Raw genomic sequence first — 20,695 nt, 5'->3', positions numbered from 1 at the left:
ACTGAAAGGAAAAGCAACTGTGGGGCTGCCCTACCTTTCCATTTTTTTCTATGTTATCATTTCAGCATAAGTGGTTGGCTAATATGGGAAAGTAACATAGGTGAGAAAGGGTAGGATGGGACCCTTGAGTCGCCATCTCTCTGCGTTAAAAGCAAGTTAAGGTTTGCATGGAAAGCGTGGTCTCCAGAGCTTCTAGTGCCCCTGCTTACTCAATCAAAGCTGTAACACACTCCTCTTGAACCCACTGCCAGTCTCACTGAACTCCATGTGTCGTGGGTCTACCAGCACTCTATGCTCATGGGTGCAAGGAATGGCGGGCATGCATGTTGCACCCATTTCCTCTACTCATGCACATGCTCTGTTGACCCATTAGACTTCACTTACAAAACACTAGTTTAAAGTTAAAATTAATAAGAATTTCAACATGATAAAACCCGAGCACAGAGCCCCGCTGATCAGGAGCATGGAGCCGCTGTACGGTTGCACAGGTCACGCACCCAGGAAGCAGGACCTACTTTCCGTTACACATCATAGCTTTATCGCCTGTCGACTTGAGTTCAAATTGTTTCTTGTCGGTTAATTTTAGGTGAACTTCCCCCCTGTTATTAAAGTTATTTATCTGATGTAACTATTATCTGGATTGTAAATGAAAGTTAGAGCACATTTTGTGAGTAGCAAATTATATTCCTTGTTGCCAAGCCTCATCATCCCAGTTTCCTCCCATGGCTAGTGGAGAACAGAACCTGGAGATACATTTCCTCTTGGATGGTGTGGCTTTGAAAAGGAAAGCTTATTCCTTTAGGCCCAAGCTTACCCATAATAATGGAGTGAACCAGACTACCCCTGAGGGCGTTATACCTGTGGTCTTTCACTTTGTTTCCCATTTTTCTTCTCCTAAATATCATTTACATACCACAAAATTAACCTTTTTAAAATATTAAGTTCAATGAGTTTTAGTATATTCACAAGGTTGTGTAACCATCACCACTATTATATTCCAGAATTTTTCATCACCCCCAAAAGAAACTCCATACCTATTAGCAGGCACTCTCCGTTCGTTCCTACCTCCTATACCCCATACCTCCAAACCACTAATCTACTCTCTCGGTATAGATTAGCATTTTCTTTCATGCAAATGGACATTTCATATAAACGGAACCAACATGTGATCTTTGTGACTAGCTTTCACTTAATATATTTTTAAGGTTCATTCATGTTGTAGCATGTGTTAGTACTTTGTTACTTTTTGTGCTAATATTCTATTGCATGGATATATCACATTTCAAAAAAATCTGTTCATCATTTGATGGACGTTTGGGTTATTTCCATCTTTTGGCAGTTATGAATAATGTTGGCCTGACCATTTGAGTACAAGTTTCTGTGTGGCCATGTTTTCAGTTCTCTTGGTATGTACCTAGGAGTGAAATTGCTGGTCATATGGTAACTGTGTTTAACTGTTTGAGGAATGGCCAGACTGTGTTCCAAAATGGCTGTACAATTTTACCTTCCTACCAGCATATAATGAGGCTTCCAATTTCTCTATATCCTCCTCATGCTTATCATTATCCATCTTTTTAAAGGAGGGCACAGCTCACAGTGGCCCATGCAGTATCTAACCGGCAACCTTGGTGTTATCAGCACCATGCTCTAACTAACTGAGCTAACCCGCCACCCCTGTCCATCTTTTTAAATTGCAGCTATCCCAGTAGGTGTGACTAATGATGTTGAACCTTTTTCCACGTGCCTATTGGCCATTTGTATATTTTCTATGGAGAAATGTCTATTCAGATCCTTTGTCCATTTTGAAATTGTGTTGTTTGGTTACTGTTGAGTTTTAATAATTCTTTAGATATTCTGAATACTAGATTCTTATCAGATATAAAACTTAATATTTTTTCCCCTTTCTATGGGTTGTATTGAACTACTTCTCCCCTAACTGATCAGTCTTATTCATAGTGATATATATTTTAAAACCTTTCCTTTTTCCACTAATAAAAATAATATGTACTCATCGAAGAATATTTGGAAAATGCCAAAAAGTATAAGATTAAAAAAAACACCATGATTTTATTACCATGATTAAGATTTTGGTCTGTTTTCCTAGTCTTGTTTTGTATATGTAGGTGTATGTTCTTAACTGCGGAGATAAGTGTTGTGTACTGAATCTTTATTAGTAAATATGTTAGACCCATTTTTTTTTGTCATTAATAAAATCTTCTTCAAGAGCTTAATTTTTTTTAAGGAACATAATGTTCTGTCTGTATACATGTAGCATGTACCATAATACATATAACCAGCCCCCTGTTTTTTCAGATTTAGATTATTTCCAAAGTTTTTGCAATTATAAATGCTGCTAGGATGGGCAGATTTATTCATACATTTTTGTGCACAGCTGGAGTCGCAAGAGGCATACTTCCCAGCTACATGGCTCCATTAAGATCTTCACTGGGTAGAAGCGGAGAGACTGATGTGTAATTTACTATTTCCTAAAAGTTACTGTCATTATAAGTGACGAGATGAGGAACAGAATAGAATTGTCTCTGTATGATCTTAGGAGGAATCTGAACTGGAGCTATTTGCTATCAGAGCTTAAAGCTTCCCACAGCTGTCCTGCTGGTCAATTCTTTGTTGCCCTGCTCTGGGCATCTTCTCCTCTAGCCAAGTCTCACTTACCTAGTTACCTGCTTAGACCTTTTGTTTCACTGTCACTGGCATGTGGTATTGGGAAGTCAGTGAGCGGTGGAAGGGTGTGGCTCCTAAAAGATAGAATAAGGTAAGAATAAAGTAAGGGTACTGAAGATGGAGAAGGAAGAAACTGAAGACAGTTTCTTCCACATGAAGGTGGAAGAAAACTTTCCCCAGTACACATATCTCCCTTTTTTCTTCCCTCCTTTTCCTCCATCAGAACTCCCATCTCCAATTCCACATATCAGTGAAATCAAATCTGTCTGATACTCTGCTCACCCAGGGGCTTAGATGATCACAGCTTTGGATTCTATGTGGTCCCTGTGTGTGGTAAGACAGCAAAATGCAGATGAATTTCCCATTCGTGAACCATCGGAGAGAGAATTTTGAAAAGTAGCCTGGATACCTACCTCAGGACACTCCTTCCTGTTTTAGGGCACACCTTCTCTCAGTGTGTTCCCTGGGTCCTTCTCTCTCCTGTCCCTTTTAGTGCTGAGATTTTTTTTTTTTATCAGACCTCCTTTTTCAGTCTATTTGGCCTGCCCCATGATTTATACAGTGAGTTCACCAGCCTTAGAAACTGGTACTGATATCTTGACCCTGAGCTTTCTGCCATGGACCATGACTGCCTGCCCCTCTGCCTGCTTATCTTCATTTATTTGGGACCCATAGACGCAGCTGGGTCTGAAAATACAGAGAGAGAAGATCTGTTGCTTTCTTTCTGTAGTCTAAGACAAGCAGCTAGCTGATTCCCCCAGCAGCTAAATGTGATAGTGCAGAGGGACATAGAAGGTGCCAGGGGATCTCTGACTATTTGGGGCGTTGCCACCTGGAAGCTTCACATGGCATGCAACCAGTTCTAAATGAATCCTTTGTTTTTCTCACATGACAAAAACAAAAATCCTGTACACTCTGTTCTTTTCTCCACCTCTACAGAGTCTCCCAAGTTACAAACCTGGAGCTATTCTGGACTCCTTTCTCTTTCCTCTGTCCCCATATTCAAAAATCTGATTGCTCAAAACTGCACTTTTTTTCTCCATTCCTCCAGCTTTGGCACTCATTGTTTTTTGAATGGATTATTGCAATATCGTCTCATTCATTTGTTCCTCCATGAATTGGTTCATTCAACAGAACTTCATTGAGCACCTACCATGTTTCCCTCAAAATGAGACCGGGTTTCCCCCAAAATAAGACCAGGTCTTATATTAATTTTTGCTCCAAAAAACACATTAGGGCTTTTGTTCAGGGGCTGTCCTCCTGAAAAATCATGCTAGGGCTTATTTTCTCGGAAACACGGTAGTACAAGGTCTGACAATTACGTTTGCAACCTTGTTGCACCAATATCGCTAATCTTTTTTGATATCAGAGGGATTATTCATTATGAATTTGTACCAAATGGACAAACAGTTAACCAAGTTTACTGTTTGGAACTGCTGAAAAGGCTGCAGGAAAAAGTTAGACGACCTGAACTTTTCGCCAATAATTCATGGCTGTTACAACATGACAATGCACCAGCTCACATGGCACTGTCTGTGAGGGAGTTTTTAGGCAGTAAACAAACAACTGTATTGGAATATCCTCCCTACTAACCTGATCTGGCCCCAATGACTTCTTTATTTACCCGAAGATAAAAGAAATACTGAAAGGAAGACATCTGGATGACATTCAGTACATCAAGGGTAATACGACCACAGCTCTGATGGCTATTCCAGAAAAAGAGTTCCAAAATTGCTTTGAAGGGTAGACTAGGCACTGGCATTGGTGCATAGCTTCCCAAGGGGAGTATTTTGAAGGTGATCATAGTAATATTCAGCAATGAGGTATGTAGTACTTTTTCTAGGATGAGTTCGCCAACTGAATTGTCAGACCTTGTGTCAGACACTCTTCTAGGCCCTAGGACACAGCAGCAACTTTGACAAGGCCATTGCCCTGAAGGAGCACACATTCTAATGGGGTGCAGACAGTGAACAAGTACATGAATAAGCTGAGAACCTGAGATAGTGAGCACGTCTATGAAGAAAAGAGACAGGATGAGGTGGGGATAAGAAACTGAAGTATGGGCACGGAAGGCCCGTCTGAGATAATGGCCTAAAGAGCGACAATGACATAGAGAAGAGGAGTGGAGGAGTTCGAGATTGGCAGGTGTGAAGGGTCGAGAGGAGGTTGGTATGACTGGAGGGGTAGGACCTAGGAGAGCAGCTGAGAGCAGAGCAGAGAGAGGTTGGCTTCCTGCAGGGACTCGGTCTCTTTGGGCTGTCTCTGTTCTCTCCTCCTTCCTAACTCTCTGCAACTGAAAACAAAGTGATCCTTCTGAAAGTTAGTTGGGACTGTGTCATTCCTCTGTTGAAGAAAACAAACAATAGTGAGTGAGTGAATGATGAATGAATGAATGAATGAATGAATGAATGAATTAAACACCTTTGCATGAAGCCCAAACTCCATGAATTGGTACAAGGGGCTACATAGTCTGTGGCCAATGTGCCCTCTGGCCTTTTCTCTGCCATTCCTAAGAGGTCTCTGAAGGTTCAGCCACATTCAACTTCTCCTACATCTTGAATGTGAAAGGTAGGTCTTGAGGAGCTTTCCTTTATCCATTCTCTGTTCTTTGCCTGGAGTGCTCTTCCTTCCCATTCTCTTCTTGGCAATCTCCTACTCCTCCTGCAAAAGTCATCTCAGGTGTCCCCTCATCTAGAATATCTTCTTGGCAAGGTACAAGGAGCTCCTGTTGCTTGTCCCCTGCCCTTTGTTCATAACCCATGAAAAAGCACTTGCTTACATCCACACCTCGGACTGAAGAGGCCTCAGCGTGTACTTGCCTGTCTGTTTCCCTTTGAGCTATTATACGTCATATGTTTCATTCCTCAATCCCACTGCCCAGCAACTCAGCTGCCCAGAGTAGAAAATTAGGAAGTGTTCAGATGAAGGTCTCTTTTAATATCACATGTTTTATGACACTGTTTGCCAGATGCTGGGTTAAAGGAACGGCATCATTTAATCAGAAAGCAGCTAACCTTAGAGGGAAGATGCCTTGAGTAGTAACTCAAGGTGACAACGGAGTGCCTTAGATATCAGGCAGAGTGAGGATTTTTATTTTGTTCTGAAAGTTAATGTAATTTATAAAAAATATTTATTGTCACAGGACAACTGAGTTCATTATATGCAGAGGCAGCAAAGAGGCCTATAAGCAGAGCCAATGTATTTGTCTATGAATGTTTTCAAGCAATTGAAGAAAACTTGGTTGGGCTTCTAGAATTCTTCCTAATAGTGGAGGACGTCTGGTGACCATATGTCCTGAACTTTCTGGGGACAGGCCCAATTCCATGTAATTTAATTCCGTTTTAGAAAGGTGATTTAATCTAGGTTTCATTCATTTACATTTTTAGAGCTTCATATAATTTTTCAAACACGTACATTCACAAATCAAAATAAAAAACCTCTTGTCAGATTATGTGTTCTAACTTTTGATTCTGAAATTGTGGCCCTAGTAATGAGAAGGGCATCTTAAGGTTGGAGATTTTGGGGGTGAGGGGTAATTGGTACTTTTAGGAATGATTAACTAATAGGTCCAATCTCTTAAGATCCTTCCTTGTCATAGGTGATAAAAAATGTGTATCAGTTGACTCTTGTGACATAAAATACATACCAAAAACTTAGTGGCCTGAAACAGCAAGTATTGTTCATGATTCTGTGGGTCAGAAATTCAAACCTGGTTCAGCTGAGACATTCTCACACAGCTGCAGTTGTCTGGTGGCTAGACTGGGGCTAAATGATCTAAGATGGCCTAACTTACCTGGTCTGGCATTTGATGCTGCCTGTTGGCTGGGTTATGTGACTTCAGCAGGCCATGCCACACTTCTTCACATAGTAGCACCATGTCAGAAGGGCAAGTCCAAAAGCACAAGCATACAAGCTTCTCTTTGCATCATGTTTTCTGATGTCCCATTGGTCAAAGCAAGTCACATGGATAATCCTAGACGCAATGTAGAAGGGGATACAGAGGGTGAGAAAACAAGGAGGCACTGTTACAGTCTGCTACAACCTATCGTCAGCATTGTTTCTTCTTACAATGGTACCAGCACTGGCACCCATTTCCCCTAAAAGCTGAACCCAGTTGTATACGTATGGGTTAAAAAGATGTGGGATAGCAACATGGAAAAGAATCGTATCTGTCATGTCAAGATGGCTGCCTGTCATGGATGTTAGTAGTAACGTAACGATATAAACTCAAAGAAGTGTTAATAGCTTTTGGCCTCCATCAAGAGTGTTCGGATTGTTGGAAATTTGCTAATAATTAAGAAATTATTTTAAGTGGGACAGTGTATGGTGGTTGTGGTTTTTAGAAATCCTTATCTTTTAGGGATATACACTGAAATATTTACATGTAAAATGATGTGATCTTGGATTTACTTCAAAAAATACTGGCTGTGTGGGGGTCGGGGGCAGGGAGTGAGGTGAACATGTGACAAGACTCACCAGGAGCCGCTCACTGTGGAATTATCACCGGTGATGAGCACATTCACAGTCTCTGTACTCTTCAACGCACTTTGTGTATTTTTGAAAATTTCCACAATAGAACGTTAAAGAGAATGCTGAGATTATTCAATGGCCTCAAAGCCTGGTGGATGTTGTCACAGATGCCACCTTAAGCAGCTCCTAACTGCTTTGTCAGTAAGATTGGGTAGGGTGTGCAAGCAGTCAGTGCTGTATTCTGGAACCTGCTTCCTCCTCATGTGGGTTTTCGTTTACAGTGTTTCACATGTAAGTGATAGAGTTAGAAGGTATTTGACAAGGGGTCTAACAAACAAATCACTCCAATTCTTGGGTGAGATTAGGGGTCTCTCAGGACAGGGTTGATCTCACCTTGTGTTCTCATGGACGACACGCATTGCACTTGTAGTTAATTAGATCTGACACCACAGATTCTGTATAAGTCTCGTGGTGAGTGCTGTTCTCTCCAGGTGTTTTTCAGCCCTAAGTGTTCTTGACTCTAATCTGTAGGGCTCCCTAGCATCTGAAAAATTCGGAACTGCCACTGTAGGCTTATATGGGAAAATGAAGTCTCTCTTCCTGTCATCAGCAGACCCTGGTGAATCTAGGATTCTTCTTGTAAAAACAAAACCACTGGCAAACACCAACCTCCGATTTCATGTGACACTGTTCCTGATTGCCAAGCCCAACGTTGCCATTGGCTCTACTGGGATTCTGTGCCCCATTCACCCCCTTCGGGCACTCTTTTCTTTCTTTAAGGAGATGTTTTGTTGAGGATCTGAACTTTAGAAAGCTCCCATTAAATTCCATTTTATGATGTTGCCTTGATAATTTTTCTAGATTTGTCTTTTCGTTTAAATTCTGGTTATCTCTATCCTCCTTGAAAAAAGGCAGTTAAAGTGGATTTCACTTTGTACATACTCTTTGTGCTTCTCTGAATGGAACTGTGAGCAGAATGCTATTTGATCCTTGAATCTCTGAGGTTAGACAAGGAATTAAAAATATCTGAACTAAAAAAAAAAAAAATATCTGAACTATACTTTAGCCCCTAATCTTATCATTTCAAATGTGTGCTTAATAAGAAGCAGAATCAATATGTCAGGTCAGAATAAGTTCAAATGGTCTAGAATTTTTATATCTCAAAATGAAGAAAAAGTAATTGGCTAGAAATAGTTAAAAATACTGTCCTTGGTTAGGTACATAATCGTTCTCAAACTTTCCCCAGAGAATGCCTTTTAAAGTGTTAAAGTGAGATGATAAATGTGATTACCCAAATGCATAATTTCTTTCTTAGTTTTTGCAGTTATACTGGAGAAGGAACCCCCCAGGAAACAGACTTTCCAATGAGATTTTATAACAATAGAGCTTTTTCTGAACTTATATCAATTCTTACCTGAAACCTCCCCAAATTATATCTGGCTAGTAAATTCAGGGTACAAAATTGTCAAAATATTATTTGAATGCCTTTATATATTTGAGAGTTTGTTATAAAATATATTCGGCACATAGATAGAAGAAGAGTTTTCATTAAATGGATCTGATTCAAAAGCTAGAGCTGGAGGAAACTGGAGGTGGGGCAGATAAAGAGTGGATGCACTCTTATGGAATGGGCCACCTGTCTCAGGTGCTCACTCTTCTGAGCTGGCATGGGAATGGCCAACTGGGCCTCGACTCAGTGAAGCCCACCTTGCTAGATAAATACAGCTGTCCAAAACTTTGGACATAGGGGACCACTGATATTGCAGTAGCTAGATTTTCTGTAGATAGCTGATATTAAGGCCATATTGTGCGATCACCTCTCTGGGTCTTTAAATTCTCATATCAGGACAAAAGGATATTCTCATATCCCTTCTCATATCAGACAAAGTCGTGAAATATGACCGAGATCACTTGCATCTTTGAGGACATGAGTCTGTGAGACCCATGGTTGCCAAGTCAGAGAGACTGCTGGACTTTTGGGGCCTGGCTCGCCTGAACTGTGAGATGGTTGACCCACCAGTTCTGTGCCATGGAGGAATTTGTGGGCATCCCGGGCCCCTTCATCTGAGGGCATAGTTTGGGGAAGGATGGTCATATTTATTAACAGGCACAGGGAAGACCCTGTTCTAGCTGCTTTACAGAAGTTATCCTGATATGAGTTACTCTTACCACAAACCTGCTAATGCAATACTATTCTCCCCATTTGCTGAGCTAGAGAGAGGGCAGGTTATTTGCTGCAGGTCACACCTGGCTTGTTAGTAGCACCGCCAGCTTGCACACAAAAGTTTAGTGAACAACGTGTGCTCTTCTTACTGTTGATTACTGTTGAGTTTTAGAGAAGGTAGGTGTAAAAAAAAAAAATAAAGAAGCTGGAGTCACAGATGAGTATAGCCCATGTCTGGGAAGAGTGAGCATGGATAAGGAGCAGAGCTATGCAAAGCACAGACGGTTGGTGTTGATGTGAGGTGAGTAAGCTGCAGAATCCAGGATAGAGTGAGATTAGGGATGGTGGAGCCGGGTCTCTGGACAGGGAACCAAGTAGGAGCAGGACCAAAATATCCCTTGGAAGAGGTTAGGGATATGGGGGTGTGGTGCCAGTTGGCTCCGGTTTCCACATGAAAGCCTAAGTGACAAAGTGTAAGCCAATCATTCTTCTGCACAAGTTGCATCATTTTTAAGAGGAAATTTTTAAAAAACTCTATCCTAGAGGTCAAGTCTATTTCAGGTATATATTTTTGTGACTCGGATATGCGAGCTGTCTAGTTTCTCATTTGATTGGGTAAAGACACAGTAGCAAGCATCTTCCAGTTTACAGACTGCATGTTGGGACTTGGGTGGTTGTGAAGATCTTGCAGAGAAGCTGAGACTGCAGGATGGGAAAAGACACTGTGAAATCCTCATTAGGGTGAGCCTGAATTGCACAGTCACTTCTAGAGGCTATGAAAAGGATGTCAAATCTGACCTTACACTGGACGCTCTCTGCTTTTTCAGGTTGCACTCAGGCACGAGGATGGCGACGAGACAGCCGAGCCGCCCCCCAGCGGGTGCCGGGACCGGAGGAGGGCCAGCGTGTGTTCCGGCGGTGGGGGCGAGCACCGGGCCCTGGACCGCAGGCGAAGCCGCAGGCACTCCGTCCAGAGCATCAGGAGTCCTGTGTCGGCTCCCACCAGCCCCTGCTCCCAGTCGGCTACTGGCTTCAAGCCCTGTCAAGTGCGAGATCTCCGTGAAAAGTAAGCATGAACCCAGCCATGGAGAGGGGCGCAAGGAGACAGGAAAGAGGAAGGGGAGCCTCAAGCTCACGGGTGCCCACTACCATCCTTGCCACACTTGCTCACCTGCTTCTTCTCTGCCATTCAAACACCAACTCAATTCCCACGGAACGACCCAGGGTGAGGTGGCCCTGGTGACACGCACCGATTTGATTTTACAAACCCTGCAAACTTTTCTTCACCTACGTGTGTTTTTATATTATTTAACATCTCAGTTAGTATCTGTTCAGAAAATCTGTGCGTTACCAAACGAAAAGGAATCCAAAACACAAGCTTTGGCCTAGAAATATGGGATATGCCACCACATAAATGTGAGATTGTAAGAGTCTCGATATACTCATGACAATACATAGTTGAGGTTGAGTTAAATAGAACAAAACTGTCTGAGTTTAAAATATACACATGTAAATACAAGATACATAATTTTATATACATGTAAAATTTCAGTAAGTACTAATACCATCTTTTATTCAGTTGGTCATACAGCAAACAGTTTTATTAAGTGTCTGTTATAGTTCAGGCCTCTGGAGCAATGAAGATTATCTATCTATCTATCTATCTATCTATCTATCTATCTATCTATCTATCTATCTATCTCAAAATCAATGAAGATGTGTGTGTGTGTGTGTGTGTATTTGTATATATAAATGTAAAAGGTATGATCTCCGTTCTTATGAACCTCACATCTGGTTTGGGAGAAAGTAATAATGAGGAAAGTAGATAGGAAGAAATAGAAAGATGGACAATCCCATGAGAAATTATCTATACCGGGGATGCCAAAAAGCTATACACATTTTAAGAGATGTTATCTGTGTATTACTTTTTGAAATTGAATTGAATTGAATGGTAGCAATGTGTATGTTGAGTATGACATTCACTCAAAAGATCGTGTTAATCAGAGGAATGCTAGCGTCATTCACTGTATTACAGTTTTAATACAGTTTTTTCCTTTCTTAAAATGTGTATACATTTTGGGGGCATCCTCTGTATATTCGAAATATAAAGTTTGACAAAATCCATGGGAACTCAGAAATGGTTCCATAAAACACAGAACAACAAAAGGATGGCCATGCTGCTCAGGGGTCTTCCCAAGTGGATGTTGTCCATTTGCTAGGATGATGGGGTTCTTTGGACCAGGCCAGTGCAGCTGGGGCCACAGGGGCTGACTGATAAACCAATTGCCAGTGCACCACTTCCTGTACCAGCAGGGTGGAAGCCCTGCTCACGTCATTTGGCTGGAGCGTTTTCCCCCCTGAAGATCTATGTGAGACACAAATGTAGGTCAGGAGCCCTTGTGGCAAAGAACAGAACTCAGAGTAAGTTGGATGACCTTAAGATGATAGGTGGTCTCCATTCCTAAGGGACCACCTACCCCCACCACGACTGAAAAGTGCCCCGAGAAGTGTTGTACTCATGGAATCACTGGAGTATGAACTAGACCATGCCTTTGGGTGGCTCCTACTGCAGAAGAAGGGAGGAGGAGGGCATTAGTTTGAGTGAAGTACAAGGCATGGTCCATGTTGACACCATTCTCTACCACATATGCCTCCATCTACAGATTTTTCAGTTTCTAATAGTCTGTGTACAACAAGCTCTGTTTTAGTGAAAAGAAGACCAAAACTTCTAAACAGATTGAGGAAGGAGAACATCTACTATGAGCATTGCACTTTGTGAACTAAGACCTTTCAAAAACGCAGGCAGTGCTCCAAGGGCCCTTGAAAGTCTCTCTAGCACTGCTTCTCCATGCATGAGAAATTAACATGGAGAGAGTTGAGGAAAGTACACAATGGGCTGAAAAATCTGTGTTTAAAACTACCAAAGATGCTGAGGGTACGAGTTAGGAGATCTTGTCAGCAGCACTTGGTGATCTTTTGCTCTGTCAGACTTGTGTCTTGTTTGTTCCTGTTCTATTTCTTGCTGTTACACTTTTCAAAGGTCCCTGTGAGTTCAGGGACCACGCCTTGTGATATGTTGGCAAAGGTAAGAGCAATGGAATGGATGATCCTGGGCACGGTTCGTGGTTTCAAGGCTTGGTGGGATCTAAAATGGGGAGGCCACAGGCGCTGCTCTGAATGCTGCTATCTCAATCTTTTCAAACAGGGCTGATTTTTCACTGTACCGAAATTATTACTTTGATGTAAATCTCATAGCACTTATTTGAGAAGAATAACACTTTCCAGCTTGTAAAGGCAGATAAGATTTTACAAGTTGATGGCGATGAAGTGGTTTCATCCATTAGGCCTTTTGGAGAGAATTTGCCCAATGGTCCCAAAACGACAGTACAAGTTTGGCAGAAGTAGGAGTGGGATAGAGGGAAAGGGTGACGAGAAGCAAAATTGGAAACGATCTGTGCATACATAGCTTAGTCACCTGCTCAACATCTGTGCCTCCAAACATTACCTTAGAATCAAGTAGTCCCTTATCTTTGATTCCCTACAGACCTTGAAAGACACACACTCATGCCTAACCTAGATTACTCTTCATCTACCTGAACGTTCTGGCCCGACTTACTGCTAACTTGTCGCAACATGCTGCATATGCCACATAGGAGGAATTTTAGACTGGATTTTTATAACTCTGTGACCCAACTCTCCTCTCTGAGGCACCCCATTCTAGCCTTGAATTTTTCTGTTTGTTAGGAAATTCATCTGACCTAAATTTGTTCCATAATGTTATAGCTCTATAATTGCTTAGCATTCTGTTATATGGATAAAATGTATTACCCATGTGGTTTTCCTATTCATCTTGGTTCTTACCTCTGTCAACACACAACCAGGTCTTCTTCCTGCTCTGCCTGTCAGTCTTTCTGATACTGAGCATTGCATGGGATCTACTATATGACTTTAAATTTCATCCTGCTGATTTGCACACAACATCCAACCCATAGAGGTTACTCTGAACTTCATTCGGTCACTGATGTTAGCAGTTGTGCCATCCAGCTTTCAGGCATGTGTATATTTTAATATGCGTGGAAGACTGACCTGGCAGGTAGTAGATGATGACAACTGCTTTGGACTGGACGGTACAGACTACTGTCACGTGCCTCAAAGGCAAGGATCGGAAACTTTCTCTGTCAGGGGCCAGATAGTAAACGTGTTAAACTCTGTAGGCCAGACAGTGTCTGTTGCAACTGCTCAACTGAATTCTGCCTTTGTAGCATAAAAGCAGCCAAAGCAACAGGTAAATGAATGAGCATGACTACATTCCAGTGAAACTTTATTTATGAACGCTGAGATGGGAATTTTACATGTCATGAAATAGTCTTTTGAATTTTTTCCAGCCATTTAAAAATGTGAAAACCGTTCTTAATTGACAGATTGTAAAAAAGCAGGTGGCAGGCCAGATTTGGCCTATGGGCTGTAGTTTGCCAACCCCTGTCCTAAGGGGCTGGGTTGCTTGAGAGAAGTGGTGAGGAAAATGGTCTGGAATTGACAAAGAGGAGTATGTAGGGAATGAGAAAAGAACCCATCATGCCATTTGAGAGGGCTGTAGGGAACAGCGTCCTTCAGTTCAGTATTAGAGCAAGGAATATTCCATGAAGAGATCCATACTCGAGGGGATTTTGCTGATGCTTGCTCTTTAGTTCCCATGGCACAGTGGAGGATTGAGGGGGGTTGGAGAAGCAGGAGATAAGTTGGGCAAGGGGATATAGGGCCAGGTGGAAGAAAGGCTGTCTGGTACTGAGTCTGGAAAAGGCTGGGCTGCTCGGGGAGGTGGAGGCAGGCTGGGATGAGTCCCAGTGGTCCTGTAAGGCAGGGTTCTGAACCAGAGATAATTTTGTCCCACAGGGAACATCTGGCAGTGTCTCGACACATGTCTTGTTGTCGTAACTCAGGCAGGAAGTGCTACTGGCATAGGGTGAATAGAGTCCAGGAGTGCTGCTCAATATTCTACAATGCACAGGACAGCCCCCTACAACAAAGAATGATCTGTTCTAAAATGTCACTATTGCTGAATCTGGGAAACTCTGCCTTAGGGGAAGGCAGGTAGTTGGTTACAATTTCTACTCCTTTCTTGGGATGTTGCCAGGGAAGGAAGTGTTTGGGCTATTGGAAGGGGGTAACTGTCTTAGAAGTATATGGAACTCCAGGGACCTACCTTTAATGCTCATGTGCATGGGTCAGAATTTACTTCTATTCAGAGAACATAATTCTCAAATTTATAGACTACCATGTAGGTAGTACAGTAGATCCTTTTGTTTTTGTTTTAACTCTGTTTAGCAAAATGTTATGCTTCAAATTCTCAGGCAATATGCTGAACCCTCTTTGGGAATCAAAGGCTTCACTAATCTCATGCTTTTCTCAGGAACCAAAATGCCCAACATATCCGATTCTAATCAGCTTCATCACATTCCGAAAACTGATCATGGAATATGACACCAGCATAAACAAAATGGCAGACTAGAACCACGGTTATATAACAGAAGGTGTGCTATTCTGCAGCGGGGCTCAGGAAGTGTGTGGAGGAATAAGCACACGGGACCAGCTCACTAGAGCCATCTCTGTCCACCCAGTGTTTACAGATATTCAAGTGCCAATGAGGACTCAGCATTGAGAAGGAGTGATGGACCCGCTCCTCTTGGCTGGTGTGGTATCATCAACTTGTGGTCAAGATGTAACAACGTTACATTCAAGAATTGCCATTTTATACTTACAGTTAGACTAGGAATAAAAGTAAGGAAAAGGGGCTTAATATATGGTACATAGAAATATTCATTCTAATACATTGAAAGTGATAAGGAAGTAAAAATGTTGATGGGGGAGTCAAGCGTGTGGCCAGGCCTTGAGCTTGCATTTGGAAGGGACTGGACACAGTAGTTTGACCCAGATATACTTCACCCTCAAGCAACAGAGAGAAAGTGTGGTCTGGCCCCAGCTGGTCCTAGAGAACGGGAAACCAGGAGGGACGATGCCTGGGTGGGTTATAGGCCATGGGTACTGACCAGACGATAGGCAGCCCACCCGTGCTGCAGGGGCCAGGAGTCTGGCAGGGTATGTGTGGGGATGGAGTGTGGACACCAGCCTCCGAAGCTCAGTCTACACCTGCTGGCGGAGAATAGGCCACAGCTAGTAGGGAGCGGAGGAGCGCTCAGTCTGTGCACGGCCTCACCGGAGCGGCCTTTGGAGTCATAGTATAGGACATAGAATGAGGTATTGAAGTATGGAAGGGGGTGCTCGGCTCCATGCCTAATAGCCACGTGTCAGTTTAGATCTGACCCCTGATACAGAGCAGGCAGAATAAATAGCAACACTTTATGTTGTCAAATAAAAACCTTATAAGATTTAAAGATGTGGTACCAACTCTGATGAAAAGTGGAGAATAGTTGGAGCATATAGTCCAGAGATGATTATAACCATAATAGCTGCAGCAGTAGCTAATCTTTGCTTATGTATCTGCCAGGCAGTATGCTAAGAACTTCATTTTGCACCATTAGCCCACAAAATTGGTACTATTATCATCTCCATGTGACAGGAGGGGAAACTGAGGCACAGGGCGTTGAAGTAACTTGTCCAGAGTCCCACAGCTAATATATGGTGGAGCAGGAGCTGGTTTTAGAGTTCAGATGAGCTGGCTCCAGAGTCCCTGACCTTCGCCATTTTATTACACTATTTTTTCCCCCTGTGATGCTGTAGATATAAAACAAATACACATATAGTGGGTACTTGGTAATTAGCACATAATTAGTAAGTGCATGTTGCCATCTTTCTATATTATTAGTTCCAGATTTCTCATGTCAGTACATTTTAAAGAATTATTGCTTAATGTACCATTATATGGAGGTACCGTCATTCATTTTGCTTGATTGTAGTTTTTTCCTAGTACCAAACTTGCTATAATGAAACACACATTTGTGTACAGATGTTAGCATTCTTTTAGGAGACATTCTTAAAAGTGGAATTCTAGACCAAGGGACATTGACATTTTAAATATTAATATCACCACATTGCTCTATAATAATGGTATACCAGTTTGCTGTCCCACCATCAGCTGTAATTGACCATTTTCCCACGTTATCACCAGCACTGGGTCATAAGAGTTTTTTGGAAGTTTTGCAATTCTGAAGAGTGAAATGTGCCTCAGCATTTTTAATTTGCATTTTCTATTACTGCTGAGATTGTTCATCTTTAATTGCTGCATTGACTATTAACCTTTCTTTTTCTGAGTATTGTCTGTTTATATTCTTTGCTCATTTGTCTCCTGAATAGTTTGTCCTTTTTAATTGATGAATAGCTACTCTTTATTTTTAATATGTAAAATTTCAGATATAAAAGAGAACATAAGTATTCTTTATACATTATAGATATTAACTTTTTTATAACAATGTCACAAATATATTCTCCATCTTTCAATTATCTTTTATGGTGTCCCTTGATGTATACACAAAATATATTTTTATATTGCCAAATTTGTGAGTCTTTTCCCATGTGGCTTTTCGGTATCGTGCTCACTCAGGACAGTGTGCCCTCTTTCTAACTGCAGCCTCTCTCTCGTTTTGGAAGAATGCTTTCCAATTCTTCCCTCACTATCTTGGAGGTAAGCAGTAGAAGCAGTAGTGATATCAGGAGCTGGCATTTATGGGGCACTTAACTGTGTGTTGGCTATCGTGCTAAGCAGTTTTACACATATTGTAAATTCCATGAAGAAGATGGTAGTATCTTCCCCAATTTACAGATGAGGAAACTGAGGCACAGAGAGGTTAAAGTACTTGCCTCAGATCTTACCAGGAAGTGGCACAACTGGCTTTGAACCCAGAGCCTACACTCAGAAGCAAACACCCCTGGAGCTAGTCTCTGAATCTATAGAATGTTTGCAGTAGTAACAAGTTTTTCTCTTTTAAGGATGAATTAGATTTGTTGAGAAAGCAAAAAAGATCATTCAGAGCAAATGTTTACTGGAACTTGGTAATCCTAATGAGCTGTATTGTCTACAGTCACTCTTTGAGTTTGATCCTGAAATAATCATACTGATTTGCTTGTTTTTCTCATAAATTGGCACTGAAGACAGTTCCTAAAGAGGGCTCCTGAAACTGTCAGAACATAACTGTAACATTGGGACAAAGCCTTCCTAGTTAATCATAAGTAACCATCCATAATCTTGATGATGGGGGAAAAAAGGAAGGTATGGAGAACAGAAACTCATGGTGGAGAGGAAGCCACAGTTAAGAATCAATTATCAGAGGCGAAACTGTACTCACTTTTGAGGCTCATACCTGATGCACACAATTAGTGCCAGTGGGTGGTGGAAAGAGGGGAGCCAAGTGTTGGTGCTGAGCCTCCAGGGTGGGAGCTGGAGAGAGGCAATTGGAGTGTGGTGTTTTCTATTTTCCTGCAGGAGTAGGAAAGGGAGTTGGCACCCCTCCACTAGCCACAGGAGCCAGTGGGCACATGGGACTCCTCATTATGAAACCATATAGGGTGGTGAGCTCATCTTCCTGCAGTTTGACAGACAGGAGGCGAGTTTGGATTCTGAGTTCTAGGGCAGTGCCTTGTCTCATATCTTGTCCACAGGACTTCATTGCCAGGTGTCCCAGAATTCGTTTGCTGGTTAGCTGCAGGGTCTTCAGCAGAATTATAGAGGACCCCATAGCTCTGTCTTTCTTGGACACAGTTGGTAATAAACAATGAATTTGCAAGCAAAAAACATATTCTGAAACTAGCAGGTGTTATATAATTGGTGTTAACCTACAAAATCTACGACTCATGGCTGCGCTCCGTCCTGGCTCCTGGAGGAAGGTTTGGCCAAGTGCAGTACAGTAGCTGAGGTTGCTGAGAGCACAGGTATGGTCTTCACAGCCATGGCCCCTGCTTCCTCGCTGGGCTTGGCCTCTGTCTCCTCCGCGCAGGTGTTATATAATTGGTGTTAACCTACAAAATCTACGACTCATGGCTGCGCTCCGTCCTGGCTCCTGGAGGAAGGTTTGGCCAAGTGCAGTACAGTAGCTGAGGTTGCTGAGAGCACAGGTATGGTCTTCACAGCCACGGCCCCTGCTTCCTCGCTGGGCTTGGCCTCTGTCTCCTCCGCGGTAAACTCAGGGTGATGGTGCCTCTTCACTGGGGGTTGGGTGGATAGTTAAGAGAGGCCAAATGTGTGCTCAGCTCAGTGTTGTTATTATCACAGTCACTCCATGCCCTGGGGCTTTCCCGGATATTGTTTTATTACAGAAGGTAATTGTTAAATAAATATGGATATGACCTGGAGAGAAGAGTCTGTGCACCGGCATAAACACGCTAGAGGATTTCACAACAACCAGATTAACAATCACTGGTACCCTGAGCGGCAAGTAGTTACTCGGGAAGATTTATCTGATGGTAAATGATGCATTATAAGTGGGATGCGCCCACAGGGATGGGGCCTCTTGAGGGAGGTATGATGGGAGGACAGCCAGAGATACCGTTTCGTGTCCAAGAGGCTCTCCTGGTTTCCTGAGTATTGAATAAGGACGGGCGGACAGGAGGGGAGAGGGTTGGGGGTGGGGGGGCCAAGGGGAGTGAGCTTGGAACTGGGAAAAACTACACCAAGAAAAGGCAGAGGCATGAAGTATAAGGGACTTTGCAAAGTGACTTCTAGCGTGTTTATGCCGGTGCATAAACAGAGAAGAGTCTGTGCACCTTCACAGAGCTACTGATGAAGTCCAGCTGAAGTGAGGTCAGGGCTGCGTTTCAGCAAGACCACTCAGAACAGTGTGGAGAGTGCATTGGAGGAGAGCAGACTGCAAACAGGAAGACAGGCGGTTATAACAGTCCAGGGACAGGTGAGAGGGTCTGACTCAGGCAGTGGCAGGAAGAATGGCAAGTAGGAGGAGGTGATGAAAAGCAGGACATTCTTTGTAGAATGGTGACTAGATTGTATGATGAAAAAGAGGAAGGCGTCTGGGATGATTCCCACGCAGCCACTAAGCCAGGGTCATGGGATGGCTGTCGGGCCACTCAGTAAGCTTTGGGCAGTGTAAGTTTGAGGTGCCTATGGTCAATTGGATAGGAACTTCTGGAACTCAGGTACATGTAGGTGAGGGTTGAAGCCTAGGCTGAGATGCTGTAACCCAGGGAAAACAACCTGAGTGAGCAAAGAAGTGAACAGATAAAGCCCTGGAAGTGAAAGTGTAGAAGCATCATCTCGTGAAATGCTGAATATTAGAAGTTCACTTACTTTCCAAGTCAATGAGCCTCGAAATCAGTTGTCTTCAAGTGTGACTGTTTCTCAAGCTAGAGTGGCCTGAATTGGTGTAAGGTTACAGGAAGAGACCGCCATTTACTGTGGGAGTGCTGGTGAGCACACTTCAAAGAGAAGGAAAGGTTCTTGTTTCTAGTTAACTCTTTGAGTCACTTTGGGCATTTTCTTCTGTCAGTGCCAATGACAGTGCCTGTTTGCCCATGACCTGTGCAAAACCCACATTTCCGATAACACCCCCCTTCCCAAGTGTGTCCGGAATGTTCACATCCCTTCCTGGTAGAGCTTGATTTTCGGTGGCAGTTCATGCAGGTATGGGTGTAGGTGTTGGTGGTCCTTCTGGAGAGTAAGCATCTCTCTCTTTATGGCCTGTGCAATTCCCAGGACCCCTTTGGAAATGGAGCAGGGACTTTCTAATGATTTCTAAGTTGAGCTGATTGAATCCAGTCATGAAAGAAGGAATGAAAATGTCTTTGCTTGACCAGAGTCTGTGGAGGGAGCCTGGCAGTAACTCTTTACTGATGAAGGTTGAATAAACAGGGAAACAAACCTCTGAAAGTGTAGATTGAAGAGGCCGAATCTGACATGGCAAAGAAGGAAATCTGGGCACAGGTGTTGCTGGTGAAGCACTTTGCAAGGGAGCCCTTGGGAATAGGCTTTGGAAATTGAAGAGTACAGAACCAAAGAAAGAGACCCCTGCCCTACTGTCATTCTTGTCTTATACCATGTGCTCAGCAAGCTGACAGTGAGCACAGAAGCATCATATTCATGTTGAAAAAATACTTATTCCTAAGTGAGTTAATGTTTATGTTTCAGAAACTGACCAGAATTAACATGGGCTGTAGTCATGGTCTCAGTATGTCTTGTGGAGCCCTATCTCAATGTGTCATTGATTCTCCTCTTAGTGGAACGGGACCTTGGGGGGATGGGCAAGGGGTGAGAGCTGGTAGACTCCCTATGCACCTGAACACAGTGAGAAGAGACGTTGGTATTCAGGAAAGAATCTGAAAGAAGGAAGGATTAATAGAAGAGGCTCTATTTTCCAGCCACAAAGAAATGATCATAGCAGAGGAAGCAGAGCTTAGTGTCTAATTGCTTGGGTGCTA

At 42.8% G+C, this 20,695-nt stretch overlaps 1 protein-coding gene across 9 annotated transcripts in view; it reads left to right on the top strand.

Moving 5' to 3' along the window:
• FHOD3 (formin homology 2 domain containing 3) overlaps positions 1–20,695 on the top strand; it is a 430,821-nt gene that overhangs the window by 277,353 nt on the left and 132,773 nt on the right. For all 9 annotated transcript variants that reach the window (XM_081079071.1, XM_081079070.1, XM_081079067.1 and 6 more), the window contains one exon: positions 10,144–10,382. In XM_081079071.1, the coding sequence (XP_080935197.1) occupies positions 10,144–10,382 (239 nt within the window). The remainder of the gene's footprint in view (positions 1–10,143; positions 10,383–20,695) is intronic.

Source organism: Rhinolophus hipposideros, assembly GCF_964194185.1.
Source record: "Rhinolophus hipposideros genome assembly, chromosome: 17".
In the NCBI taxonomy this organism is placed as follows: domain Eukaryota; kingdom Metazoa; phylum Chordata; class Mammalia; order Chiroptera; family Rhinolophidae; genus Rhinolophus; species Rhinolophus hipposideros.
This window is presented reverse-complemented; position numbering and strand designations above follow the sequence as displayed.